This window comes from Colletotrichum tamarilloi, assembly GCF_030869305.1.
Source record: "Colletotrichum tamarilloi strain Tom-12 chromosome Unknown Scaffold_69.1, whole genome shotgun sequence".
Lineage (NCBI taxonomy): Eukaryota > Fungi > Ascomycota > Sordariomycetes > Glomerellales > Glomerellaceae > Colletotrichum > Colletotrichum tamarilloi.
This window is the reverse complement of record NW_026849451.1, coordinates 159,272-187,047: the sequence shown is the minus strand read 5'-3', so window position 1 is coordinate 187,047 and position 27,776 is coordinate 159,272. Positions and strand designations below refer to the sequence as shown.

Here is a 27,776-nt window from a genome sequence, read left to right as displayed (position 1 = left end):
CGATCCCAATACGAAGTTCGCGAACATTAGGGATATCCATCGGGCTCAAATCGAAGCGGGTGAAAAGGAGGTTATCACGGCTGAATCCAGCGACTCTGAATGCCCTAGTGAGGCTGGCAGCTGTATTGTAGTGGGTGTGGTTGAGGATCAATAGTTAATAGTAATGAGGAGGTTGGGTTGTGATCCCATCGTTTTTGTGGTGCCAGAAACAGGGGGGTGCCAGGAAGTGGGTATGTTGACTTAGAAGATGTAACCGGTAATCAGGTTGAGAGTCAGAGGAGGGTCGTTGATGTTGATGTAGCCACCCCACCAGGTCAGCAGACCATCAACGAGACCGATGAAGGCCAAGATGCAAAGAATCGATGCAACAATGGTACCGGCAATCTTGATACCTAGCCAAGCACCGTTTGCAAAAGCATGGATAGCGTTCTTGGCCTCATGCTCATCGTCGTCAGGGATGACGACCTTTCCAGCAGTCAAAGTCTCCTCCTTCTCGGGGTAGCGAAGCTTGGAAATGGCAATAGAGGCGGGGATGGACATGACGCAGGATGACACCATGGCCTGGGCATTGAGACCCAAGTTGATATAGGCGACGAGAGTGGAACCAGAAATGGTTGCGAAGCCGCAAGTCATGATCTGGTGGATTTCGGCCTTGGTCATGTGAGGGACGAAAGGACGAACCAACATGGCAGACTCGCCCTGGCCGATGAAGGGGGTGGCAGCAGCGACGACAGCCTCGGCACCAGACACGCGAAGGGCCCAGAAGACGAAGGTTGCGAACTTGCCGATGAACCACTGGAGGAAGCCGATGAAGTACAGGACCTGGACGATGGCGACGAAGAAGATGATGGGAGGAATGACGCCAGTGATGAACCAGTGAAGATCAAGCACACTCTCAGCAGTGAGGAAGGCCGTTCCCTGGTTGGCGAAGCCAAGCAAGTCACCAGCTCGATCCGCAATAAACTTGAAAATGTCGTAACCGACGCCGGTGCGAAGGACAAAAAGCGCAATAATGTACTGCGAAAGCATACCGCCAATAACGGGACGCCAGTTGATACGCTTGCGATCGTTCGAAGTTGCCCAGAAGCAGGCCAGGATGACGATGAGACCGAAGATGGAAACGGCACGGTTCTCACGGTTGTTGTCGGCCGACTCCTCCGAGACGAAAGAGCCAACGAGCATGACAGCGAGCGTCACGGCAGCGCCAGCGATAGTGCGGAACTTGGCAGGAATGGCGTTGTAGATGACGAGAGCAGTGTGTTGCCACACAAACTTGATCGGTCGGGAGACGTAGGAGCTTGGGACGTAGAAGAAGAACAGGCGGAGGGAGATGCAGAGCCAGACAAGGAACGGAATGACCCAGTTCTTGTCATTGCGGTGCTCAATGAGCGAGGCAATCCACCAGCCGGTGAAGAAGTAGAAGAGGAGGATGTGGAAAACCCACTTGTACTTGCGGTAGAGGGTTTTGAACTTGGAGGGCTTATTCTCCTCCTCCTCGTTGGAGGCCACGACGCCAGTCTTCTCGCCATCGTAATCAGGGGGTCCGCTGAGCTTGTCGCCCTTCTCAATGTCGTGGGGCTCGACAGAGTGCTGGTGTAGATGGCTCTGGTGCGGAACAGTTGTCTCTCCGGTCCTGGTGTAGGTTACATTGTCGTCGTGACCCTTGGCATCGACACGAGCGCTGTGGTGCAGATGTTGATGCTGGTGCTGGTTGTGAATTTCCAGCGCCGGGTCCGAGTTGCGACGGGGGGGCGTGCTCCCAGCCGTGGTGGTGGTCTGGTTGACCTCGGTGACCTGGGAAGACATGGCTGAAGAATATGCTTCTTGGAAGCGCACCGATAAAGAGGAGTATAGATGGGGAAAAGGTAGGGCTGAAAGAGACGTCGAGCGGTTTGACAACCAGTTCTCTCAGTGGTCTGCCGTAACGAGGAGACCGTGGGCCACGCAGTTGAAGGCGCCCTGGCGTACTTTGGGGAGGTTGACGGCGAGAGACTCGGGAAGCAGCTGCACGAGACAAGACCCTTACAATAGATGAGTCTCGAGGGGAAGCTCTCTTTAAAAAGCCCCAGTGCGACGATCAAGAAATCCGAAAGTAGTGCCGAGGCTAGGCTAGGCAAGTAAAGCAATGCCTACGACTCGTCGACCTTATCAGCAACCAGGTCAGGATGGAGTTCGCCGCCCTTGTGGTGTGGAGGAGGAAACCCTCATGCGGTTCGGTGCCCATCTCGGTGGATTGACCCAGATTCTGGACGAACGGCTAGCCAACGAGGGGTGCGGGATGGGATAGGCGACAGGGTTCACGGGTGTGGGATTGACGAACAACTGCTGCACCAGAGATACTGAGTGGCCGGGGTGTAGCAAGGGAGTGTGGGAGGGGAGCAGGTCCGAAGGACGCCAACGCGAGAATCAGGGACGAGACTGGAGCAGATTGAAAGAGTAGGTAAGACGATATCTTTGGAGACGGGCAGACGAGAGAGTGGCAAGCCGCCCAACCTGTGTGTGGGCCGGCCGCCAACGGTTCTCGTGAAGTGCCGGGCTGACGGACCATACGGATACTCTGGGGTCTATCAGCAGCACTTTTTGGTCTTGTGTCCTCATAGTACGACGCTATTGATACTCTCTCAGGGTTTTGGACCCATGGTGAAGCTGTTGCCGGCCACTTGGGCCAGCCAGACGGTGTTGTGACGGGAAAAGGTACCTGTCAAGCAATCGAAACCAAACCCACTCGCGTACGCCAAGGCCCACCAATTCTCTAAGTTGACGGGGTCAAGATACCGGTTGGGTTAATCAAAAAAGTATAGTCTTGAGAACCCTTTGATTGTTGCTCGGTGTGCTTGCGATAAGGAATGCAATTTTTTTTTTATTTTCTGCATTTTGACAGTAGCTGGACAGGGATAGTCGCCGCACCCAACGGCACAGACTCTCGATCAGAGCCGGGCCAAGACCTTTAGCTCTCGACGTGAGTGGCAAAGCTAACGGCGTGCTTCCGGTTCTGGAAGGTTGATGGAACGATGGATACTTGCAGTGGAGTCGACTGAGATTGGAGAGACGGGACTGGACGTGGGAGAGATGGTCTAGCAAAAGGGCAGGGCTAGCGTGTGGGTGCGAAAAGGTTGCCGGGTTCGTTGGACAAACAATTGGCGGCCCTGGCAAGGGGCGAGACGCGTCGGCCGAGTCCACGCACGAATCATGGCTCTGGAACCATCTCATGATGAGATCTGCTCGTTTCTTCTGCTGTCATGTATCACGGCCAAGCACTAGCAGCGGCCGGCGGATATGTACTCCGTAGATACTCGGACAAAGTACGGAGCACCGTCATCTAAAGGATTTGAGACTCCGGTGCCTCCAGTAATGTCGAGGCAGTGGGTTCCTGGGGATCGCGTTCGGTGTCTTTGACTAAGATCATTAAGGGGTGTCTGATAGGCTCAAGACCGGGCCTGTTTCTGTACGATGGAAAGGTGTGTGGTAGATCCTTCCGCTCTGTTGGGCGCAGACATGGCCAAGGGGCCGACGCCCAAGACCCTAAGAGGCGCACGAAGTGACCCCCAAGCTTGTCAGAGAGACACGGAGACATGCAGAGAATCGGGACTGGCTGGCGATAGCTGCATCAGCCGCCGCGGCGCCACAAGCCATGGATCGAAAGAGCCGCTAGAGGCCGGTGAGCACACAAGCCCACGGCACAAGTTGAGATGCAAAGGCTCGACAATTGACACCTGCTCGAGACGTACTGTCAAAGTCTCAATGTCTGACGCTTGATTGAGGCACAGGATCTTAGCCTGCTGCCAAAGAGACGCATGGCTGCTGACCTTGTAATACAGTACCGTGAGATCAACGATAAGAGCAATCCCTGCTACTTCATCCGTAGGCTTTTACCTCGAAGTTGTACGGATGCGGATGCTCAATTGGTCTCTCAGTAATGTGCCCTTTCGCCATGCGCACTACTGGAGCAATGAGCGGAATGAAAAGCCAAGATTGGCGAGCTAGCCCTGTCATTCGTAATTGCAAGCAGTAAGCGAGCCCTATGCTTCGGATTCCTGACCCGGACCGCACTCTTGCGATTTAGTTGATAGAGCAAGTGCAAACTGTTGGAGGGTCGTAGATAGGTAGTGTCGACAGAAAGTCAATCTTGGGCTTTCCCCGGCCCTCTCTATCAGTGCCCTCAGCTCCTCGTCTGGTCCTGTGTCGTCGGACAGGGCCGAGAAGAAGGGACCTGGGGATGAACATCTGCCAGACCGTCACTGACAGACGAGAACTCCAAAGTTCCTCTTGAGCACAAGCACCAAATTGACCAACACAAAAGGGCCTGGGCCTGGGCGCATCTGGCATCCCCAGTCCGTCCCCCCCTCTCACTCCCATGCCTCAGCATCCGCATCTTAGTGCGCGCACTAAGGGTGCCAGGCGCCGGGCGGGCAGAGGATGTGCTCCACGCCACCCTGGGGAACATGAGCAAGGTTGACGGGCCTGTTAGGTTGCGGATTGCAGCCGTCGTATCTGTGTGCCCAATCCAGTCAACGAGCGCGTGCGACTCGGCTGTCGAGATTGGCCCAGCACAAAAGTGCCATGCTTTTCGCTTTTCAGCTTCGGTCGGCTCCGCCATTCCAATTGAGTCTGTTGGCTGGGAACCTGGGGACTACAGCATAGCTCTGTACTCTTTACAGGCACGTGAAGTGTGTCTGATGATAAGCTTAAGGTGAGCTCCGACGACGCCAATGCGAAACTGAGCCCGGCTCACAGCTTGCCAGCCTGGCTCCTTCGCTGTCCTCCGACAGTCATCTATCTACAATTGAGTCTTTGCGCGCGCAAGACCGATCCCTCGATGCCCGTTGCGGAAGAGCCAAGTGACCATTATCAGAAATAGTGATACTAACGGACTGGGAACTTGGCGTCGTGTCGCCTTCGATGCAGTATGCGAGAAAGGGATATGCCCAGCATCCCCGTCGGCTCCCGCATTGAGAGCGGAAATGATTATCAATGGGCTGGTTAGCTGCGCAACTGGGTCAGCAAAAGACCGCGGATCCAGACACCCTACCACGTGTGGTCTCCGCCCCCAGATCCAACATCGCGGACCGCCGCATTCGCAGAGTGGCAACGACATTACCTTACTCCGTACTCCGTACAGATAGAGCCTTAGGAACTCGCAACTCCACTCCCGGATATTCGGATCACATTTTCTTACTCCATACACAGCAAGTACATGCCGGGCGCTGGGTCTCACTCTTGGCTACTGGGAAACAGAGTAAACCCTGTTTGTTCAACGGTGTCTCTACAAGTCCACGGACACAGATGCACGATCAGTTTCCGACGAATTGACATCTGTCCATGTTCGTACAGGTTCCATCCCCCCCCCCCCCCCAAACCTGACCTCCTACGTACTATGATCCTTGTAAAGTTTCATATAATGACAGCTGCCAAAGCGGATTTTCTAGCCAACATGACAGTCTTCATATGAGGATACGAAATCCCACTTGCCACTCAAGTTCAAGTAATTCTGTTCGATGATCGTTACGTCATTTCCTTTCAGGTAATTTATCTACTAATTTTTCTCCAGGATGTGGATGAAAAAGTCTGTATTGATGATGATGCCATCACCAACCTTCTGAAAGTGCATCCTGTATGTGCGCTAGTCACACTGATCGCGAAGGAACAGGCCTCCGTCCTAAGATCCTACGAACTACTTTCCAATACAAATTCCCCGGGCCGTACCGTTGAATCTACATTTGGCGAACGACGATGCCTACAACTGGTGAGTGCCGCGCAAATCACATGCAATAAAGGTTCGCTTTTGCCAAGTAAGGTAGATAAGGACAACGAGATACAGTCGCTCTGATGGCACATGCAGAGTCTTATGGGAGCCGGCGATGCAGAGATTGAATTTTAGATAAGCTATTCCAAGCAGGTACCCTATTTTGAATGAGGTTTGCACCCAGAGATGGACCAGAATGATACGTGAGAGATTGCGAGACAGGCCGACTGCTATCGGCCATGGCCTTGTATCCGAGGTGACTAAATGAATGCAACTGACGAGGCGAGCAGTGGCTCATAGTAATGGTATTTGTTGGCAAGTATGTCAAAATTCGGCCAGCTACCGCCTTGATCATCATCTGGGACGACGCAGGTGGGCGTGATCCGTGAGAGACATTAAGCGCCAGGGGCCAGAGACCTCCGAGGCTGAAGTAGACGTAGAATCTATGAGTAACCGGTTCAGACTAGCGTCATTGGCTGGAAGTCTGATTCGAAGATGCTTCCAGATGAGATGTTGCAGGATGAATTTGGTCAATAAATGTCTTCAACTCCGCCTTCGTGTGCCGGCAGAAGATAAACCAGCTTTTCTCCTGATATACTGCTAGAAACTATTGTTAAAGATGGGGCATATGTCTCCTGAGCGTTGCTAAGTATTGACAGCTGCTTCACTTGCCTTTTATCAGGCGTTATTAGCGTCAATCACATCAGTAGCGGAAATTCGTGTGGTCTTGGGGAGTTCCATTAAGTGCTATATTCTTATATCTGACGCTTCTTGCCTACTCGTGTATCGTTTCGAGAATCAAACAAATCGTCGTCTAACTACCGTGCCCCTAAAATCATATTAACTACATCAGGTCAAAGATGAATGAACTGTGTGACAGATCATTGCTGGTGCGCAACTGCCCTTTCACTCTTCTCCTGCACCTCTGTCTTGTAGCCCTTGAACTTCCGTGCTGGGACTTGCTTGATGAACATCTCATCGAGCTCCTCGTAAGACCGTCCAGCAACCTCGGGTTGGTAGAACCAGAGATAGACAGTGGACAGAACGGCAAGGCCGCCGAAGATGAAGGCCACCTTGGCACCGAGATTGGCTTGGTCGGGGTTGAAAAGGAAGGGGATAACAAAGGCCCACATGGTCTGGAAAGAAGGGATTAGTTTCCATATCAACCATATCAAGATTGACAAATGGTGGCAGTATTCGACTTACAAAGAGACTGTTTTGCAAAGCCAAAGCCATGGAGGCAGTCTTGGCACGGAGACGCGAAGTTGCAACCTCGGTCAAGAGAGAATAGGCCGTGGCTCCAATGGTGACGTTGTAGATATAGCAGTACACCAGCAGCAGTGCGACGGTTCCCTTCACGGCACCAGGTGTGGCAGCCACCGCAAGACCACCAGTAATCATGAGAAGGACCGTCAGGATGCACATCCCCCAAAGAGTGAGGCCGCGGCGACCAACTCGATCAATAAGGAACCATGCGGTGACGTTACCGAGCATGGACATGACCTGCTGCACGATAGCCAGCGTAAAGCTCTCTTTTGTGCTATATCCGGCCAGTTGCTGGTAGTAGGTAGAGTACGATGCAACGAAGAAGACACCTAAACAGAGTCAGTCAAGGGCAGAATTGTGAAGGGACAAGAATAACGTACCGCACAGAGCCTGGATGCTCAAAGGTGCGACGGAGATGATGGTACGGCGAAGGTTGGACTTGCGGAAGCACTCAGCAAAGCTGGCGCCGTCGGTCTCCTTGCGTACCTCAGCAAGGGTGAGAGTAATAACAGATAGGCGCTTCTCGACCTGGACCGCATCGTAGCCAAGACGGCTCAGGGACTTGGCAGCCTTCTGCATCTTGCCCTTGCTAACCAACCACCACGGTGACTCGGGCATGAAAAACAGCAAGAGGGCACCAATGCCGCTGATGCCGTATTGAGACACAAAGATTGTGCGATAAGCCCAGCGGTCGGTTCTAGTTCCAGTCTCGTTGACAACCAGACTAACGATGAATGGACCAATCGTGAAGGCGATAGCCGCAGCGGCGGTCAAGATACCGCGGAGAGCCAGGGGCGCGATCTCGCCAATGTATGTCATGCTGACTGTGATGAAAGCGCCAATGGGAAATCCGGCAATAAACTTGCCCGCGAAGAAGATCTCGTTGGTGGTGCTTACTGTCTCGCAAGTGATGCCTGCAAAGATGAAGGCGTAGCTGATGAAGTAGGTCCACTTGCGGCCGATGCGGTCGGCCACCCAGCCAGCACCGAGGGATCCAACGACGGCACTGTGATGGAGAGTAACGTCAGCTCATGACGGGAAGCTATAGGAACAGTGCACATACGATGCGACAGGGGCTCCGCTGTAGGCAGATTGCCACTTTGCGGGGAGAACATAGTTGCCATTGAATTCGGAACCGAAATCCTTGCGGAACTGGGGGATTCCAATGACCGTTCCTCCCGCCTGGTTGTCAAAGCTGGTGAGGATGAGGACGTATATGGCGTAAATGCACCACACAAACGCCCACGGCTGGTTCTTGATGGCTTGTAAAACAGTTTCGTCGTGATCTTCTGCCGTCGCGGCGTGGCCAATCTCCTCCACGTGCTCGCCCTTGGCCGCGGCGATGTCGTCCTTGTCGACGATGGACGTCGGGTGCGCCTCAAGGTGTTTGTCGTCCATGATCGCCGTTCCTGTCAGCTCTGGGTGAGGAAATGGAAGTATCGAAGATGTGTGAAAACGTCGGGCCGAACAACTCAAAGTTGAGAGAAAATCTGGGGAAGCACCGACGATCTGGGGAAGTTGAGGAGTTCGAGACTGGGGAACTAGGGCAAAGTGCAACCCAGCCGGGAATGTCCCCGGTTCTTATTGTCCAGAACTTTTCAAAAGCCTTTCGGATGGAGGCAGTTGTAGGCACTTCTTCGGATCAACGTCGTCTCAATGATCGGCCGACAATAACCCATAGTCTATAGCGCAAGCCCCTTTTCTCCCTGGTGGCATTCCTCGTCAGGTCCGAGGTCAGGCGTGATGGTCCTGAAGGTAGGCCCGCCTCCTCACCCAACCATTTGGTTAACTTTTGCGGGGGAGGGGCCGGGCTGTCTGCATAGTGGGAGCCGGAGAGTGCGTTTCACTCATGGTTCTGCCATGTTGCCGGCAAGTGGTTACCAATGGAGGTTGTCAATAGCGCGGTGCGTTAGATAGCCTCTCGAGTCAGTCTATGTCCCGAAGAATAACCTGTGGGCTTTGGTTGGTTGTGGCTGAATGGCTGCTAACCCAAAGAGTGAAAGTCAGACTGAGCCATGAGATGAACTTGGACTTGGTGCCGATGCCAGTCGCCCACGCCAGTGGTGGTCAGGTTCTGGACATGGACTCTGGCCTGGGCCAAAGGTGTCATTGACCCGCCGTTTCGGTAGTGTAGTCTGGGGACCCCACAGACACGGCTATACCCCGGCTCGTGCATGAAAAAAATGCAGATGAAAGATGCGGGGGGTTGACCTGAGCATCATCAGAATCGCAGTTTGCTGCGAGTCTCTGGGGACCTAGGTGGTGGTTGTTACTATCGCTATGGAAGTTGTGCTTGTATATGCTTCTTATTTCTTGAGACGACCAACAACTACCGTATTCCAGCACCCAGTACGACGTGCTCTTGTGGTCAGCAAATCGAGAGCACAGGCGTGTTATGAACTGGTGGCAGCTCGGCATTTGCGTAAAGGAGCCTCTTCTAGCTTGGGGCCGTTCCTCGGTCTAATGGTGCCGCCAAGGAGGCAAAGGCTTTCGCAAAACCTGAACAAGGACCTTACGAGACGAAGACTATGCTAGTCCGGCCGCAGCTCATCCGTAGTTCTGCCGTTGCTGAACCATCTTCTTGCGTCCAGCTGACCTGGGCCATTGGAGTTCCAGACGCTTGTCGATTCAGCTTGTCATGAATCCTGACTCTTCCTCGGTATATCCCCGCACCGGCCCCAGAAATGGTCTCCACGCCGACATCGCCATGGGTCTGAAAAGTCCCGATTGAGCAATCAGAAGCGTCAGCCACATTCCCCTCATCTCGAGCTTCGGTGCTTTCGATTGCCCTTCTCGGGTGGTTGTCACACCGAAGCGTTTATGGATTCTATTTGGGATCGTGGCGTCTTCAAAAGCATTTCCAACGACCTGGACCTAAGCCCATGTTCTGCTGGCAACCACAGACGAAACACAAATCTCAAGTTCATTCTCAGCCCCCAATCACGCGCCTTGTCCTTCCGAGTGCTACAATAGTCTCTCCTCCCTAGTCGACTCTAAGCCATTCGCCCACCATGGCAGATGCTCCCGAGGACATGGTCGAGAGCGTGCTTCCGACGCGCTGGAACCGGGACTTTGAAAAGATTGCCAATGATCTGTGCCCGCAGCTGCAGCGATGGACACGAACACCTCAACGCGTCATCACATTCGACAAAGACGAGGGCCAATACTTTGGTGTCCGTGCCGTGCCTGCGGAATATTCCATTGACAAGTTGCCGTCCAAGACTTGGGGGAAAGGAGATGGCTTCATTCTCGACTTTGGTATTCACATGGTGGGATATCTCTCAATGAGACTAGAGTCCCGGGGCTCGCACATGGACGCCCCGTGCAGGTTGCGCCTCACATTCGGCGAATCTCCTTTGGACGTGACTCTCGGCATGGAAAATGTCAAGACATGGATCAGCACTAGCTGGCTTCCGGACGAAATCATCAATATCGACATGTGCCCTGAGGAGGTCTCTCTATCTCGACGATACTCGTTCCGCTTCCTTCGAGTTGAAGTCATCGACACCTCACCCAAATACAAGGTTACATTTTCCGAAGTCAAATGTCAATGTGTTAGCGCCATCAGCCAGAACCACGCCCTGGAGGCTCCGCAGTTCAACGATCCTCTCCTCCAGCAGATTGACCACGTAAGCATATCGACACTGAGAGATTGCATGCAAACCGTCTTTGAGGACGGACCTCGAAGGGATCGTCGGCTCTGGAGCGGAGATCTTCGTCTTCAAGCACTTGCAAACTACAGCACCTTCCGGGACTTCAACCTCGTCAAGCGCTGCATCTTCCAGTTTGCTGCCGTGGTGCGCGAAGATGACTCTGTGCCAGCTTGCATTTTTGAACAGCCTCAGCTCACGCCTTCGACCGACTACATTGTAGACTACGACGCGCTATTCGCCGCCATTACGTATGACTACGTGGTGGCATCGGGCGACAAAGCTGCGGGTCACAGCCTTTGGCCCACCGTCCTCGGCTGCGTGAAGCGGGCTCTTACGCATCTCGATGCTAACACTCACGTGTTTGATGAGTCCAAGGGTGAAGGATGGAAGTTCCTTGACTGGCAGCCTGGGCTGGAACACAGCGCAGGACTACACGGGGTTCTGCTGTATTGTCTGAAAGCAGCTAACTCCTTGGCCACGGTTCTCGGCAAGGAGGCCCCTTTTGTGGACCTCGTGGCCCAAATGACCGAAGCAGCGAAGGTGTTCCTTTCTCCAGACAATGTCTTCGTGTCTGGCCCCAAGGGACAGGTTAGCTTTGCGTCGGCGTCTTGGCTTGTTCTTGCAGAAGCATATCCTCAGGAAACCGCTAAGGCTGCTCTGGTTAACACACTTGCACACCCTGATGCTCTCAAGCCCCTGACCCCTTACCTATGGCACCATGTGTGCGATGCCCTCGCTACTGTGGGCTTGTTCGATAAGTGTGTGGAGATCATGACCAGCTACTGGGGAGGTATGGTCCGCGCCGGTGCAGACACTTTTTGGGAATGCTACAACCCGGAAGACCCTCGGGCAAGTCCCTACGGAGATGCTCGAAACAACAGTTTCTGTCACGCTTGGAGCTGTACCCCGACGTACCTACTAAGGGGGAAGCTGAGAGAGTTTGTCGGCGTCAAGGAAACGAAATCGGTCACCATGGGTCACTTGGACGAACATTGGATCAAGTCACAGGTCGGGAGTCAATAAGACAGCAGTTAGTCGGTGATTAGAGTAATTTGAGTCAAGTGATAGACGCCAGAGAAAATTGATAATCATTTCCCGAATGATATGTGCAGCTTGGCTTTTCCAATTAAGTAAGTATGTACAGGAAAATGAGATTGGCTCGTTTCTTGTCGAGCCGGGTCCTGGTTGCTTCACGTTCATGGCCTTCTCGCGCTTAAGCGGCGCCAGCAAGAGCACTGGCGGGCTTGGCACCAGGGTAGAAGGTAGTGGGGATGGCGGGAATGTCGATGGACTTGGTGATGCCGAGTCCGGCGGTGACGAGGCCGGGCATGGTGGCAGCGGAGTAGCTGGTGACGGTCTTGGTAGTAGCAGTGCTGGTGTAGGTCCCAGAGCCGGTGCGCATGCAGTGACCGGTGCCGAAGGCGTTGTTGCACTTGTCGACGATGGAAGAGCCAGACTCGGTCCAGATGTTGATACCGGACACGTCAATGTTCTCGCAGGGGACGGCGGCAGCGCAGAGGGCGACCACGGGACCGCGAGCGGCACCGTTGGCGGCGGTGCCCTTCCAGTTGGAGAAGGTCAGGTTTTTGTACTCGACACCGTTGCCGGCGACCTTGCTCTGGCCGGTCCAGGCAGAGTCGATCTTGAGGGAGTAGGCGTTGCCGTGACCGATGAAGTTCTCGAACTTGGCGTTCTGGAAGGCACCATCACCACCGTTGTTCTTGATCATGAGCATCTGGTTGGAGTTGGAGGTGTAAACGTTGCGGTAGTGGATGTCGGAGATGGCTACAAACAACTCTTGTTAGTGATTTCGTCGTAATAGAGAGATTCCTCTCGGAGCCTAGACGTACCAGTGTCAACGCCCAATGAGCCGATGCCGCAGCCACCGGACCAGTTGCAGAAGACGTTCTCGACGAGAATGTTGCTAGACTTGTTCTTGACAGTGACGCACTCGTCCTTGTTGGTGACGGCAACGTCGTGAACGTGCACGTTCTTGGCAGCCATCAAGTTGAAGCCATCAAGACCGCCCTGGTTGCCACCACGGACAATCATGTTGTAGACCTCTCCGTTGGTGACGGTGTCCATGACGAAGTGGAAAGCCGGAGAGTCAACGAGAGCAATGTCATGAACGCTGAAGTCGGTGACAGAGACGAATCTCAGGAGACGAGGTCCGTAGACACCGCTGCCCTCTGTCAAATCGTCAGTATTGTGTGGTGGCGATTGGTTTGGAGTGGGAATGTCTTACGCTTGTGGAATTCATAGCCGTAGCCCTGCATGGCACCCTTGGAGTTGCCGCTGTAGAACTCGACATCGGTTGACTTCTGGACGATGATCATGTGGCCGCCAGCAGTTCCAGTGCGGTAGATGGTACCCTCGAGGTTGATGGAAACACCAGTTCCGCCGGAGAGAGTCTGCCAAGTGCCGAGACCCCATTCACCGGCGGGGATGAGGATCTCACCTCCGGTCTTGCAGGCGTCCCAAGCGGACTTGAGGGCCGCGCCGATGTCTCCGGTGGCACCGGTCTTGGCGCCGTAGCTGGTGATGTTACATGTCTTCTTGGCGGCCTTGGTCGCGGCCTTGGTGGTAGGTCCAACGGTGCCAGACAGCTGGGCGTTGGCCAGTTCCGGGATAAGAGCGCCCAGCGCAAGGAGTGAAAAGGAAGCGAACTTCATGTTTGTTGATTTTGAAAACGAGTGAATACCGACAGAAATGTCGAGAACTAGAAGAGCAAAAAAGAAAACGAGAGACACCGGAATGGGACGACGGAATGATCAGGGAAAACAATCAGTTTGTATCTCTTTGAGAAAAAGGGCCCTGATGAGATGATAAAAGGAATCCCTTCCTCAGATCTCCCCTAACTTCCTCCACCAATGGGCCCAGCAGCCTTACCTCGAGTCCTCGACTCCTGTGGTCGATTCGCCATTTGCAGTGCCCACGCCGCTTCCGCCAGCGACCCCACGATCCGTCCCATTGTTTGTGGGAAATTGAACGGAACAGGTGCTCTGGAGAGTGGCTGTTTGACGAATCATGAAAATCGAACCCTCTGCGCCCGGGATTCTGACGCCGTGTTAATTAATTAAAAGAACAACACAGACAGTGGGCTCAAGAGCGAGCTCGCTTCACTCAAATGCCGTCCCGAATGGGTATTAGAGGTATGAAATAGAGTACTTGGTGGCGCTATCGGGGCCTGGCCGCCAGACCATTCTCTTTACCCCCGGTAGTTTTGTCAGGGGTACTGCTTGCCGGACTGCTTTACCTCAGCATCCCTACTATGCAAAAACCCAAGGTCAAATCTTCTCGATGAACCAGGGCCATCAGGGGGCGACCTGGAGCGGCGCTGGGGTGAGCTTTGGTGAAACAAAAGGAAACGGCACAGATGAGCCGCGTCATGGTTGCAGTTCGTCCCGTCGTGGTCAAAACTTCAAAGTATATTCCATTTGTCTGGCACACGCTGCCCACGGCAAGGGCCACAGACTGATTAAAAAGAGATGACCCAGCCGCATCTTCTGCCCAACAAGTTAAGAAACTGTCTCAACCATCATCCCGCATTTTGGGTATGATCATATCAAGATCTAAACTGGGGGGGCTGACGACTGATGATCTAGGCGCGGCAGAAATTCTACCCAGCATCATGTCCCACGTCCCAACGAGAAAATATCGGCATCCCACTGCCGGGGCCAAGTTGGAAACGGCCTAGGGGGAGAATTTCCCAAGTCCTTATTTTGATTAACAGTGTCCGCAGCCTTCGTATCAGATACAGAACGTCCGGGTATGCAGTTCCGTGTACCGTCCTCCGAACTGGCCCAAAAACCGATGCTTCTGGAACTGCTCCCATTCGGACTGCCAAGCGCCGTGCCATAACGGCGATGCTCCGTGAGCCAAGACGGGGACGTTGAAGCAACAGATCGGGACTACTATCGGGTTATGCGTGCCGTTCGGAGAATGTTCTCTCTATCCTCCTTCTCTTTCGGGACTCGGCCCGTCACGAACCATTTCCAGCTTCTTCAGAGCTCTCTCGATGTGACCCGCTGTGCAGTGGTTCGAGAATCTAGATGAAGATCTTCTTGATCAGGAACTCCCGTTTATTGGCTACTGCCGGCACTTGACTCGCCCACCCAAAGAGCCACCAAAATGGAGCGGAACCTCCTCCACTCGTGAGTTCGTCAATGATCACGGGACGGCAAACGCGGGTTAATCAGCGGTCTCGCTTCTTAACCTCAACCCTTAGCAGTTAGAAGTTCTAGGAGCAGATGGATACTGCATAGAGAGGCTAGTCAATGTACCTTGGCAACAGCTTCAACGCCGCGTCTGCTGTCAGCCTGTTCCTAAGACTGATATTCGTACATGCTTTGTACTTCGCACAGGTGGTGACGAAGCTACGTGGCTACTACATGAGCAATCCACGATGCCAAAGTAGCACCATTTCTCCCTTCCTATCTCCGTTTCTAACCATCCACCTCTAGCTTCTGAGATCTCGGTATGCACGACCCCTCAACATCCCGAGAGCCAAGAATAAGCTTACCACTGCAGCGCAAAATGAGCGGTATGTCAGCAAAAGGCATGGGACCAACCACGAGAGCCCAGAGGTCCAAGTGAGACCGTCTGTGAGACCCAGCCCTCTGGCGTCTGACAGGTGCAACTGCGCCGCCGCCTCTGGAACTCCTTTGGCCCTCCTCCCGGCGGCCATCGACTTGACTCGAACCGTCCTAGTCGGCGACTCGTCCCTCCGCCCTCAGCACCAAGACGCTCAGCAGAGACTCGGATTGCAGCTCAGCCCTGCGACGCACGCCTATCGCGTTTGTCAATCGGGGCTGACGGTGCTACTCTGCCTACCACAAGGTTCTGCAGCTTGCATCCTTAGCTACCCATTTGCTCGGAAAGGTCCGAGTCCGGGGGAAGAAGATGAAGGAGGATTCATCACACCCGGATGCAAGGGATGCAGATGCCCGTCTCACTCTGCATAGCCTATGCCATACTTTATTCCGTAGGGCGACGTGCTTTCAGCTCCGGGAGTTCAGCGGGCGGTGCGTATGCGCAGCAGACTTCCGACGTGCTGTTTGATTTACACACCAATTTCGGCTTAGGAGGAACGACACGCCTTGGTCACGATAATGGCGGGCTTACTGGCACGTCGCGGCCTCTTTGCGAGATCCCTCTGAACGCACAGCCGGTTGTGGTAAGGCATAGGCTACTCTGAGAGATGGCAATGAAAATAGTTTCCGTGCAAACGACCTGTATTTCACTTTTTGTCAGATGTGTATAAATCCAACCTGGTTCCTCCCCCGATATGGCGTCTCTTTCTCATCAACAATCACTTCAAACAGCTTGTTTATAACTTCACATTTTCATTTCCTCTTTTTTCTTTCCTATTTCCTTATTTCCTTTGTCGGTTTCTCTTTCCTTGGGACAATCGTTCAATCTGCAAACCTCGACTCCATCACTCTCACAATCGTCAACTTCTGCTTAATCTAAACTCGAATCCACCACATCTATCAATCAACAATGCATTCTTCCATCGTCCTCACTTTCCTCGCTGCCGTCGCAACTCTTGCCTCGGCAAGCCCTTCCCTCAACACCAAGCGCGACGACACTGTCTGCGCGCCGGGTACTGGCTTCTTCCAGTCCTGTGCCAATGGCTTCCGCGGCTGCTGCAAGGCCGACGCCTGCACCATCGGCTACTGCCCCGGCGTGACCGAAACCTCCGCCAACGCTCCGGCCGAGACCACCCCCGTCAACCCCGGCCACTCGGCCAGCCAGCAATCCACCGACCCCACCGTCTGCCCTACCGGCACCGGATTCTTCCAATCCTGCTCCAACGGCTTCCGTGGATGTTGCAAGGAGGACGCCTGCGCCATTGGCTACTGTCCCTCGGCCTCTGTGAAGCGTCAGGACCCAACGGTGTGCGCTCCCGGCACTGGTTTCTTCCAGTCTTGCTCCAACGGCTTCCGCGGATGCTGCAAATCTGACGCCTGCACTCTGGGCTACTGCCCTACTACCTCTGCTTCCGAGAAGCGTCAGGATCCCACCGTCTGTGCCCCTGGCACCGGCTTCTTCCAGTCCTGCTCAAATGGTTTCCGCGGCTGCTGCAAATCCGACGCCTGCACCTTGGGATACTGCCCCGATCTGGCCATCGCCTCCCCCTCAAAGCGCGCCGCCGACCCTACAGTCTGCGCCCCCGGCACCGGCTTCTTCCAGTCGTGCGCCAACGGCTTCCGCGGCTGCTGCAAGCAGGACGCCTGCACCATTGGCTATTGCCCGGACGTCAAGACCTTTGAGACGGTGACCAAGACGGCCCCTCAGATGACCGCCACCCCGAACCCCGAGAGCAAGTCCAACGCCAACGCTGATCCCACTGTCTGCGCCCCCGGCACCGGATTCTTCCAGTCATGCGCCAACGGCTTCCGCGGCTGCTGCAAGTCTGACGCTTGCACTATCGGCTACTGCCCCTCCAACTAAAGGGTTGGTTTTTAACAAGGAGTTGGACATACATAGACGGATCGTCAATCGTGATTGATGAGCATCCGAGGATGGAAGATGGTATAGATGGCATTACACGGTGGAGTTTGAGCATAGCATTAGGGCGTTTGTTCTTTTCTGATTTTAGTATAATAGCGCATCTTGGTTGAACTTGGTCACTTGGAAGATAATACACCCACACTCCTTTCTTGTTGCGATTGCTATGACTGAAATGTAAATGCGCTGGCAAGTGATGAACGTGACAACTGATACCAGGGAGGGAGGGAGGGGTATTTACTGCCCGTGTACTTTGCCGCTTTTATACAAAGGCCTCGTCAGCAGATCTTTTGTGAGCTCACGGCTTCTGGTGAAGGGTCCTAACGTGCTAACGCAAGACAAGATAAAGTATATGTAATTGCTAATGAAATCGCGAGGCTATGCTTACAGGCCTCAAAAAAAGAAGAGAAGTAATAGTGAATCAAGTCAAAAAGACCTGCCCTCATGTATTCGAACCAGCCTCGGCCTGTTACCCGGCCACAGTGTCACACCATCCGCCTCCCGCCTTACTCGAGTCCCCTGAACCGACGGTTGAATTCCTCCACAGCGACGGCCACCATCTTGTACAAAAAGGCGCGGCCACTTTCATCGCCAACAGGTAGGAACGGACCGTTCGTGCCTCCCCTCAGCGTCAGGCTCAGGCCAGTCCGCTCCTTGGCAATTGTCTGTACGTCCTTGAGGGGCACATCCCATTCCGACGTCAGTCGCCGGCTACGAATAAGCAAAATCCGAGCGTAAGTGACCATGACAACCATGTCCTCGCGTGGCAGTTCGAGGTGGGCAATGTAGTTCTCGTTGAAGTACTTGCCATTGTCGACCTGCTTCAACCATGACTGGCCAAGGGCTTCCCGGGCATTGTACGGTCGCACGATACCGTCAGAGGGCACGAATCGAGCAGGGCGGACGCGATCGAGTTCTGAGCCGTCAAAGACGGTGGTCGTGTTGCGGATGCCTTCCGAGACATTCGAGGCCATGTCTAGAACGCCAATAGCGGGCTTGGTAGCGAATCCGACGACACCCTTGCCGATTCCCTTGAAGAATCCAACAGCGCCCTCCTGCTCAGCACCCTCCAACGGCTTGCGGACGAGTCCACCCACGCCAGAAGCGGCGCTTGTGAAGAAAGAGTTGGCGCCGGTGGTGACCCCATACAGAGCATGTTTGGGTCGATTGCGTGCACGTGTAATGCGACGACGATCTTGAAATTGCTTGTCGAGAGTCGCAGCTGCAAGGCCCTTGGACAAGCTCCCAGTGAATTTGGAGAAGGAATCGGTGAAGCCATAGACAGACTTCTTGACAAGTGACGCGGCTCCCTTCGCAACTCCGATACCAAAGTCCTCGGGCTTGTCCGAAAGAATGAGGCCTTGGTAGGGTTCGTAGAACACGTCCGTGAGGCCGGAGCTGATGTTGTTGAACAAACCAACGGGGTTTCCGAGGAAGTCGGCAGACCCGAGGATCTTGTGAACCTGGTAGAGAACTTCTTGGCTGTAGTGACTCGTGATGTTTTGTGTCAAGGCAGCTACGGACACGCGAACGTTGTCTAGCATGAGTGCATTAAGGCGAATCGGCGCGTCGTTGATATTACCGATGGCCATCGTCATGACATTGAGGAAGAACATGAGAGGGTTTCGAGACGACGTCTTGTCCTCGGCATTGACTCGTTCCGTGCGCATGAAGGAGAGGTCGAGTTGCATGGGCTGGATGTTGAGCAGCTCGAAGTAGATGTCTTGGCCAGATTGCTGCCGCTGCGGCTCTGGGATGTCCAGCTCCTCGTCACAGAGTTTGCCTTCCTCATTGGTGTCTGACCAGGCGGCCCCAGGAATATTGGAGAAGTCCAAGACAGCGTAAACAAAGTCCTCATCGAGCTCGATTGTCATCTGCTGCATCAACAGTGTTGCATACTTGATGTACAGCACCCCGTAGGAATCGTCCTTCACGCGAGTAACCATGGCGTGAAGCGAAGGATGTGCGTCGACCTCTTGAGCCCTCTTTGGCACGACACTCGGGTACAAGATCATCGGGAACAGACCACCGTACAGCTGGTTGTCTATTTGAATCCACTTAACAGATAGAGCGATAGTCTGATGTAGAGGAGAATCGTGGTAACGAAGAGAGACGTCTCTGAATGTGACGTATGCAAGTTCCTTTAGTTGTGAATTGATGAGCGAAATTCCAATACCCGAAAGCTTCAGCTGAGCGCGGAAGGTTGCTGTCGTCTCTTGGTCTTTGACCTCAAAGCCATCGGTGCTCGTGCGAGATCCGGACTTGGACTTCTGTCGATACAGGCTCTTGGATTGCCTGAAGTTGGACAGAATCATCGTCTGGGTAGGTCCGTCAGCGGCAACATTGATGTCGATAATCTTCTGTTGTCCGGATGTTGTCGCAAATTTCATTGGAATCTGATTGCCGATTTCCGCGAGCTTGACATGTCTTTCCTTGCCATGGGCGTTGATGATGATCTCACGGAACTTGGCAGCCGGGAAATCCCATGCGTATGGCATGATGCTCCTAGGCGGCAGCCTATACTTGATTGGCCTCCAGCCGGATCTGTCTTCGACTCCATCATCGTCCAGGCTAGGGTTGGCCTGGTAGAATGTGAATTCCGTATCACTCTCGTTTTGCATCTGGTAGGGCCAATTCTTGGTCTCCAAGCTGAGATGCAGGAAGATTGTTGCACCCTCCATTAAGATCTCAGCGCGAATCAGACGTTGGCGTTGGCCTGCTTTGGCAATCTTGACGTGGGTGGTTCCAATGTCTGATATGTTGAAAGGAGAGGTCCACTGGTTGTTCATGCCGGGATGACACAACGAAAGTTGCTTGATGGAGGTCTTCTGCATGAAGTGAAGTGGCTCATGGGCGCCGGGCTTCAGCGTCATAAACCCAGAAGAGCTAGACTCGCGTACGTTGATCTCCTCTCCAAGCTTGTTTTCCAGAACAAATCGTGGTGCGAGGGTAACGACCTTGGTCATCTTGTATTTGCCTTCTCCAGCCTCGGTGGTGATGCCAATGTGCACCTCAGTGTTCCTGGAGGGCGAGGGCAGCACCACCTCGGTTGTGCTTCCGATGGCGTCAAAACTCTGCGGCTTGCTCCATTCCGAATCCGCAATCTGCAGCAAGGCTCGGTTTCTATGATCGTCGTTGCCGTAGGAGAACATGAATGGCGTAGCTCTAGGACGGTTATTGCCAGACCTGGAGGACAGAGTCGACTGTCCGGCTGCAGGTCGTGCGCCCTGCAAGAAGCCCTTGGCTCTGATCTGCAGGTCAAGACCAGTCTTGTTCAGGATGATGTAGGGACTGTAGACCGTGACTCGGAAAGCTCCACCGCTATCAGGGATCTTGTGGTAGTGGAGCTTGAGATTGAGCTGCAAGCCTTCCTCGTCCTTGCAGAGCAGCCTGTCTTCCTTTTTGAAATCATCCGAAGCCCCGGAGTTGATGATGGCAAAGTCGCTGGGTTTGAAGACAGTGTCCTGCATGTCAACACTGAGGAGGAGGAGGTGTGATAGCTCTACAACATGTACGGGGCTAAGACCGCCTTTGCGGAGGAAGTTTGCCCAGTCCTTTTTGGTGTTCTTGTCGTAGATGCGATACTTGAAGTCGTAAGGAAGCAAGTTCTCGAGGATGACTGGAGGCGAAAGCTTGATGCGCATGTAAGGATAGTTTCTGAACGAGAGATTAGTCAAGGATCATGTTAAGATGATGGCAGACTTACTTGGTCAAAGGATTCGACCGATCAAAGGTGGCGTTGAGCTGGAAGTAAAACGGGTCCCCGTTTTCCCCCTTGCAAACCATCGTCCGGGTTGGCCGCTTCAAGAGATCTCTCCACCACAAGGTCTCAGAGGACCAGGCGTAGCCAAATCCAGAGTCGGGCCGTACCAGTAGAGACTTCAAGAACACAGCACCCACAGGAGCCGGGCGGCTTTCACCGGGCGCGATTTTCTCAATCTTGAGCAGATGGCCCTCTTGCGCGTCGTAGACACCGAGCTCGACTGGGATCTGGGTGAGGTTGTCAACTACGAGGGGCGATCTTAAAGTGACATATTTGACGTTGTCCTTGCCCAGGGTGACCTCCACGAGAAGTCGGTGCAAAATGTTGTCAGTCTTCGGCTTGAGGCCGTAGATCGCTTCACCCTCACGGTTCAGCCTGACGTTCTTGACCGGGTCAAAGCCACTACCTTCCAAGTGAATGCCGACACTACCAGTACTGCTCTCGGTCGAGAGGTTCTCTCGCATCTTCTCCCACGGTTCGAAGCTCCAAGGGACTTCCTGCCCGTCCTCGAGACGCGCGGTCATGTTGTCGTCCGTCGTCATACTCTTTGACTGTACGACAACGTCAAATCCGGTATAGTTCCGGATGCGGTAAGGGGCGTCCACACCACGCGGTTTGCCGAGAACATCCTCATCCTTGCTAAGGAAAGCGAAGGACTTGGACGCCAAAGCAATGGTAGCTGTCGTGATTGTGACATCAAAGATCTTCTTGGAAGCGACATCAATGGACAAAAGACCCGACTGCTGCTCTCTCGCAATGCCAAATCCGACCTGCCAAGGCTCTAGCAGAGGCTCCCACGCGGACTTTGAAAAGTTGTACACGTTGGTATAGATATCGATCGCAGTTTCAGCTTTGAGATTCGAAGACCAGTCTTCGGCCGTGGCGGTAAAGTTCTTGATACCCAGGTCCAGAATGGGAAGTTCGTGGACATCGCCGATAAGGACAACGCGGATGCCCTCGATTGTTGCCGAAAGTTCCTCGTGGCGCTTCGGCTGAGTTTGAACAGCTGTGTTATTGGAATCACTATGGGCTTGTTTGGCCTGGGATGCTGCTACCAATGCAGTCTTGGACATCATAGTCTTATTCGCAATGGTTGAAGGGCCCTTGCCACTGGCAGTCCGCTGCTTCAGACCTGCTTGACGCAGCTTTCTCGCCTTCTCGTCCGCTGCCGATGCGCTCTTGCTCTCCTTCTGATCCTTTTGCTGTTGATCTGACAGCTCAGTCGCCTTGCTCGCGATCTGAAGTGCGAGCAGAATGTCTCTTAGGGACAACCTCAAAATCAGGGGTTCAATATCAGCATGGATGCTTGTAATGTTGGGTTTCGAGCTATCCATAGACATTTGGACTGAAAAGTCGTCAATGAGTCGGAGACGCGAGTCTTCGAATCGATCCATTCGGCACAAAAACATGCCGATCTCGGAGACCTGGAAGGTCAGAGCATGTTGCTGAGAAAGCAAAACTTGCTTAGTACCCAGAACAATGGCTTCGGAGCTTGCGCTGAGGGGGTTGGCGATCAGGATGACCTGTGCATCGACAATGTTCACCCTATACGCAATGCTCATGGTGCTCTGTGGCTTCTCCTCCGTCTCTGCCTGCGGCTCTTCCGCGCCCTCTCTACTGCTCTTCTGGGACTTGGGCTTATTGGACCAAGTGACTTGCATTGAGTCGGCGTCGGCTTCTGATTCGTCGGGGGTCTCGAACAGAGACTCATCGTCTACCGGAGAAGGTTCCTCCGGTTGCAAGCCAACCATGACGAAGTTCTGGATGGCAAAGAGATAGTCGAGTGCAAAGATTATGCGTGGGCTGTCAACGGTGACGATTGCGATTAGGCTTCTGTCTTGGCCGCCAGACATTGTGATGCTGGCCATCAGTTGTTGAACCTCCTTGTTTGAAGAAGTCATGATACGTCGGAACTTGTTTGTTTCACGCGGACGGCTGTCGTAAATCGTGAATGAGTGGATCAGGAACTCGCCTTCGAGCGAACCATCGTTGAGCATTCTCGTCTTGAGTTTGGTGACGTCCAAAGAGAAGCGCGACAGGCTGGCATCTTCAAGCTTGCCGATCGGCTTGTCATCCGGAGCAAGTAATAGCTCCATGCCAATTGTGTTGACCTGAAAGACAAGGTCTAGTTTTGTCCATGTCTGGTTCTTGGGTGACAGTTCGGGTCCAAGATCGACTTGCTTCTCCTCCTCGCTGCCCTTCTTGTCAAGTGGTATGGATCTTGCTCTTTGAAGAGTGTCCTTGTCTATTTCTCGCTCAGCTTCCTGATCTTGCTCTTCTGAATCGGTGGCGAACGCTGCTGGTACTGCCTTCGAAATCTCCATCAGGAACCTCAGTTGGTACTGAGTAAGTTTCAAGTTGAAATCCGACATGCTTCCTTCAATTTCGAGCTCGGGTCGCTTTGTGCCATCTTGGTGCTCGGCATACGTGACATTAAAGCCCAAGTCAACTTTGTCGATCAACTCCAACTCTTCTGAAAGGTCACCAGGATAGTTGAAATCGGACGTCAGACGAATATTGCGAATGCCTGCGGAAATCTTGGTCGCAATTTGGGAGTCTTGGGAATCGTCCAAGGGCGCGAACTTGTTCTGAGCGTAGATCTCACCCAAGTAGGCAGTAATAACGTCCCGTTTGGGCTGGCCGTGATTGACGACCCGAGGGAAGACGACAATTGGCGTCTTGACCACAACGTCGTACTTAAACTTGTTTGTGCTTTGTTGGATTTGGGTGGCCTGGGACGCTGCGGCTTGACGTGCGGCGTTGTAAATGGCTTGCATCTTGCCAAATTTGACGAGGAACTGAATGATCTTCCGGAAGGGCTCCTCGAGGAAATTAAGCTTGACGGAACCAGCCCGTAGGTAGACCGATGAGTCGTATCCAGGATACGCTTTCTTGTTGGTAGCATCGAACGTCTCGTAGCGGAAGTCAGCGAGCTCATCGCCTTGTATAGAAATGAGTTGCCTCAGGTTGGAATCCTCCGAGACACCTTGATTGATATCGTCAACCAGATTGAGATTGCCCAGTCTAGCATTGACTCGCATCGTCTTGCCCAAAAGGAAGACTCCAACATCGGCATGGTTGAAAGACAGAGTTGCTAGGCGAATTCCATCGTTGTTCAGGATCAGACGGATACTCTTCAGGTCGATCTTGACTCTAATGGAGCCTGCGTTTGTAGGCCCGTCCTCGGGAGGAGCATCAACGGCAATCTCAACACCTTCGTCATCGTCCTCCGAATCGGAGATGGCCTTCTGTTCTTGAGGCGTCGCTGCCTCGTTGTTGTTCCCTGTGAAAGTTGCCAGGATGAAGTCAAGCAAGGTAAGAAGCGTCTTTCGCGTAACGATGAGGTTGATAGTCGATATTGCGGCGGTAACGTTCGTCTCCACACCTTCATACACAGGCATGAACTCTGGTGATAGTCGATTAACCTTGGTAAACTTGACGCTGACAAGACTACGATTCTGCTCTCGATCCTCAACGTCCCCAGATGAAACAATGGACTTGAACTCCGCAGGAGGGTTGTCAACAAAGTCGTCCATGATGACGGAACCAAGCGAGACCTCCGCAGACATGTCATATGGACGTAGATAGAAAAGAAGGTCGAAATTCTCAGCAACAAGCTCGACAAGAAGCTGATCAGGCTTCTTCCTGTCAGGATCGCTCCGATAGAGGGATCCCTTGAGGGTGTCGACCTTGAACTTGAGCTCGAAAGAACGCTGTTGGAGCTTGAGCTGTTCCTTGTTGCTCCTACCACCATCGTCGGCGTCCTCAAACTCGTCCTGATCGTCGTCATCTTCGTCAATCACGATGGCAGTTTGTTGCTGCATGAAAGGGAATTGAGAAGACTTCCGGCGGCTATTGGTGTCCTTGCGAGAACGCGATCGGTTAGAGGCGGTACTCAGGCCACGTGGGCGAGTTGTCACTGCTTGGTCCTGGGAGTCCTTGATTTGCGCCTGTTGCAGCTCTTGGTTGCCAAACTTGGGGATGGCGACATCGATGATTCGCATCAAATTCTTGTACTTGGAATCTGATATGGTTGCATGGAGCATGGGAAGGTGGCCAGAGACCTTCAGTTTGGTCAGATTTGGCGCCTTGGGCAGAATCGAAGTCTCAACCACAAAGTCGACGTTGATCTCTTCCACCACGTGCAAGTGCTGTGTGTCGTCCTTGTTCGATATTTGAGCCTTTGTCGCCTCGATCGAGGGACCGATCAGCACCTGGGTGGAGGAGAGCTTGACCAAGAATTTGTCGTACATGACAGACTCTAAGCGCTTGAAGTCTTCGTCAGTGTACGATTGGCGTTGTTTCGACTGAATCTGTTTCATAGTGTCCTGGTCCACCAGCTCGCTGTTAACGCTGATATGACCGGCATCCAGAATTAGACAAGTAGATTCTTTGACGTTGATGCTGACCGGTACAATAATAAGCGGGGCCTGTAGGTCAAGCTGGGCATTGATGGTCTTGTGCTCCTCGAGAGCGAATTCCAGACCAGCCCGCGTCTGTTCTCGGAAGGTCTCTACGGTGGCGCCGGCGGTTTCCATCAGCGCCGTGATGGACTCCATGTGTCGTTCTGGTGGTCTAAAGAAGTCGGCCACGCCTACGACGAAGTTTGGATTCCAGACAATCTCGAGTGGCTTGAGGGATCCGCTGAGAGCAATGTCGCCTTCGCGATCGATGGGGTTTTGTTCGACCTCAAAGCGAAAGAAGGGTTCATCGTCGTTATCTTCGAGCTCTTCGATGGTTAGGCGTTTTTGGTCGTGGATCTCGGGGGCGTCCTTGACTCTGACAATCTCGGGGAACAGTGAGTCTGGCGTGGTGCCATCGTTGACACGAAGTCCACCCAGACTGAGATCAGCCAGAAAGGAATCAGGACGCTGCAGCACCTTGGCTTTGAAAACATCAAAGTGCAGGCTCAGAAGATCACTCCGCTTGCCATTATGGCTCTTCTTCAGCGTGAAGCTTCCGGTGCTCAGCCATGCCTCAACTTGCATCTTGACAGAGTCCCGAGGAACATCAACTGACTCTGCCAAGGCAGTCTTCTCGTCAAACTCGATGGCGTCGTAGAGCTCTTTGCGCTGCTCCTCGGTGATTTGTGTGTTCTCATCATCCTCAGCATGGTGTTCCTGCTGCTTCTGGCCACTACCCCAGGCCCACGCCAGCCAGCCCTGTTGCTCCTGTTTAGGGGGCTGGTTCTTTAGGGCAGCGGCATTCTCCTTCTTAAGCTGGTTCCGTGCCAGAGATCGCCAGAATCGGAGATCCTCGTAATCGAGCTTGATCTCGAGTTTGTTGATGTCTTCGTTCTCTTGGGAGCTGAGTTGTTGCTGTTGCTTGCGCTTCTTGAAGAGTTCAATGTAGCGTTGGCGGTCATCACGTCGTTCTTTGAAGTATTCCCATGACCATCTACGGTTCTTCTCGTGGATCTTGCTGAGGACGGAGTCACCAGCAAACTTGAGCCAGGCCCTGGGGTCTTCCTTTGGTGTGACTCCTTTGGGCTGGAATTTTTTGTACTCTTGGTGGCGGATGAAGTAGTGGAAAAGGTCAACCATCATCAAGCCATCACGGTACTGGTCGTCATCGATTACGAGACCAATCTCCTCAAACAGTAGACTGGCCTTGGCCTTGGGAGCATGGACATCCCCCGTCTTGTCGAGGACAATCTTTGCCTTTCCGTTGACGGGTCGAAGGATGAATTGGTGGTTGAGGCCTGTGTCCTCGGTCGACCCTATCAGGCTCTTGAACTTGTCAACCATCTCATCATGCGGCATCGGTGGTTTGTCGCCAGTATCGACCTCTCGGCCCGGGCCGAGCAGCTCTGTATCTGTGTTCCAGTAGACGGCGAGGGCGCCGAGGGTTGCAAGCTTGTGGGTGCTCTTGGTCGAGTCCTGGACAAAGGTGGGCTTCCACTGGCCGTCGGTGCTGACAGCACTGAACTCCTCGAGAGTCACACCAAGTGCAAAGGGGTGTCCGGGAGCGGAAATGGAATCTTCATATCGGATATGGATGTTCTTGACTGTGACTTGCAGGTTGTCGACAATCTTGGTGACCAGGCTCTGGGTGAATGTCTGGCTCTTTTTCTGCTCCTCCTGGCTCATGCCCTCCTGAGACCTCTCCTTGAGAAGCTCTGCAGAATCGAGTTTCTCCATCTTGATTCTCTGCTTCCTACGCTCTTCCTCTTGCTCGTCATACGCAGCCTCTTCCCGGGGGGAGGCCAGCAGAAAGACATCCTCGATGAAGACCTTGACGGGCGCGCCACGCAAGTTGGACCATGGGATTATGAGTGTGAGCTCGCCGAGATGGCCTTCCATGACGTTGATGGGAAGCTTCAGCTGGTCGAGAGCTTCCCTCCGAAGCTCGAGGTTGCGTAGCTTGACATCGCCAGACCAGATTCCAACCTTGAGCTGTGCTGGATCGAAATTCTTGACGTACATGCCCAGGAACCTATTGAGCAGGCCGGCAACGAGTCCCTCCAACATCTTGTCTGTATGTGGCGCCTTAACCCTGGCGAGGGAGGGTCAGGTTGGTGTTCTATCGTGTATCGGTAATGGGAAGCATAGGAAGGGAGAGACTCGGAAAGTCGGAAAGCTCGATGACGACGGGCAGGGCGCAGGTCAGATCAGTAGCCGCCGGAAAGGCTCTGCCGTCATCAAAGTGACGCGCGCTGTAGGATGGTATCGTGTACGGGGTCTTGGTGGGTTGCTCGGTTTTGGGGCGTCGTTACTTTTCGACGTAGGTGTAATATCAAGCGTACTATCAACGGTGGGTGATGTGGAATTTTTGGGTATCGAGGGGTGGATGTCGTGTTCTCGGATGGCGTGCCGTCGGCCGTGACTCCGGGTCTGAG

The 27,776-nt window shown here is 53.5% G+C and overlaps 8 protein-coding genes across 8 annotated transcripts; 4 read left to right on the top strand and 4 right to left on the bottom strand.

The window, feature by feature from the left end:
* Window positions 1-240: 240 nt before the first annotated feature.
* On the bottom strand, window positions 241-1,806 carry CTAM01_11932 (NupC family nucleoside transporter; the record flags this gene model as incomplete). The annotated part of the gene is made up of 1 exon (XM_060527941.1): window positions 241-1,806. One exon carries the CDS (start codon window positions 1,804-1,806, stop codon window positions 241-243), a length of 1,566 nt encoding a protein of 521 aa, XP_060377485.1.
* A 3,165-nt stretch (window positions 1,807-4,971) lies between these two features.
* Window positions 4,972-5,310, top strand: CTAM01_11931 (uncharacterized protein; the record flags this gene model as incomplete). Its single annotated transcript, XM_060527940.1, has 1 exon — window positions 4,972-5,310. The coding sequence occupies one exon, from the start codon at window positions 4,972-4,974 to the stop codon at window positions 5,308-5,310; it is 339 nt and encodes a 112-aa protein (XP_060377484.1).
* A 1,314-nt stretch (window positions 5,311-6,624) lies between these two features.
* CTAM01_11930 (MFS hexose transporter) lies at window positions 6,625-8,407 on the bottom strand (the record flags this gene model as incomplete). Its single annotated transcript, XM_060527939.1, has 4 exons — window positions 6,625-6,879; window positions 6,950-7,338; window positions 7,390-8,015; window positions 8,073-8,407. The coding sequence occupies 4 exons, from the start codon at window positions 8,405-8,407 to the stop codon at window positions 6,625-6,627; spliced, it is 1,605 nt and encodes a 534-aa protein (XP_060377483.1).
* A 1,613-nt stretch (window positions 8,408-10,020) lies between these two features.
* Window positions 10,021-11,685, top strand: CTAM01_11929 (alpha-L-rhamnosidase; the record flags this gene model as incomplete). The annotated part of the gene is made up of 1 exon (XM_060527938.1): window positions 10,021-11,685. The coding sequence occupies one exon, from the start codon at window positions 10,021-10,023 to the stop codon at window positions 11,683-11,685; it is 1,665 nt and encodes a 554-aa protein (XP_060377482.1).
* Window positions 11,686-11,875: 190 nt separating this feature from the next.
* On the bottom strand, window positions 11,876-13,334 carry CTAM01_11928 (rhamnogalacturonase A precursor; the record flags this gene model as incomplete). The annotated part of the gene is made up of 3 exons (XM_060527937.1): window positions 11,876-12,447; window positions 12,513-12,851; window positions 12,908-13,334. The coding sequence occupies 3 exons, from the start codon at window positions 13,332-13,334 to the stop codon at window positions 11,876-11,878; spliced, it is 1,338 nt and encodes a 445-aa protein (XP_060377481.1).
* Window positions 13,335-14,793: 1,459 nt separating this feature from the next.
* CTAM01_11927 (uncharacterized protein) lies at window positions 14,794-15,650 on the top strand (the record flags this gene model as incomplete). Its single annotated transcript, XM_060527936.1, has 3 exons — window positions 14,794-14,816; window positions 15,134-15,458; window positions 15,627-15,650. The coding sequence occupies 3 exons, from the start codon at window positions 14,794-14,796 to the stop codon at window positions 15,648-15,650; spliced, it is 372 nt and encodes a 123-aa protein (XP_060377480.1).
* A 514-nt stretch (window positions 15,651-16,164) lies between these two features.
* On the top strand, window positions 16,165-17,118 carry CTAM01_11926 (uncharacterized protein; the record flags this gene model as incomplete). Its single annotated transcript, XM_060527935.1, has 1 exon — window positions 16,165-17,118. One exon carries the CDS (start codon window positions 16,165-16,167, stop codon window positions 17,116-17,118), a length of 954 nt encoding a protein of 317 aa, XP_060377479.1.
* A 563-nt stretch (window positions 17,119-17,681) lies between these two features.
* Window positions 17,682-27,408, bottom strand: CTAM01_11925 (uncharacterized protein; the record flags this gene model as incomplete). Its single annotated transcript, XM_060527934.1, has 2 exons — window positions 17,682-20,832; window positions 20,882-27,408. 2 exons carry the CDS (start codon window positions 27,406-27,408, stop codon window positions 17,682-17,684), a joined length of 9,678 nt encoding a protein of 3,225 aa, XP_060377478.1.
* Between the last annotated feature and the right edge of the window lie 368 nt (window positions 27,409-27,776).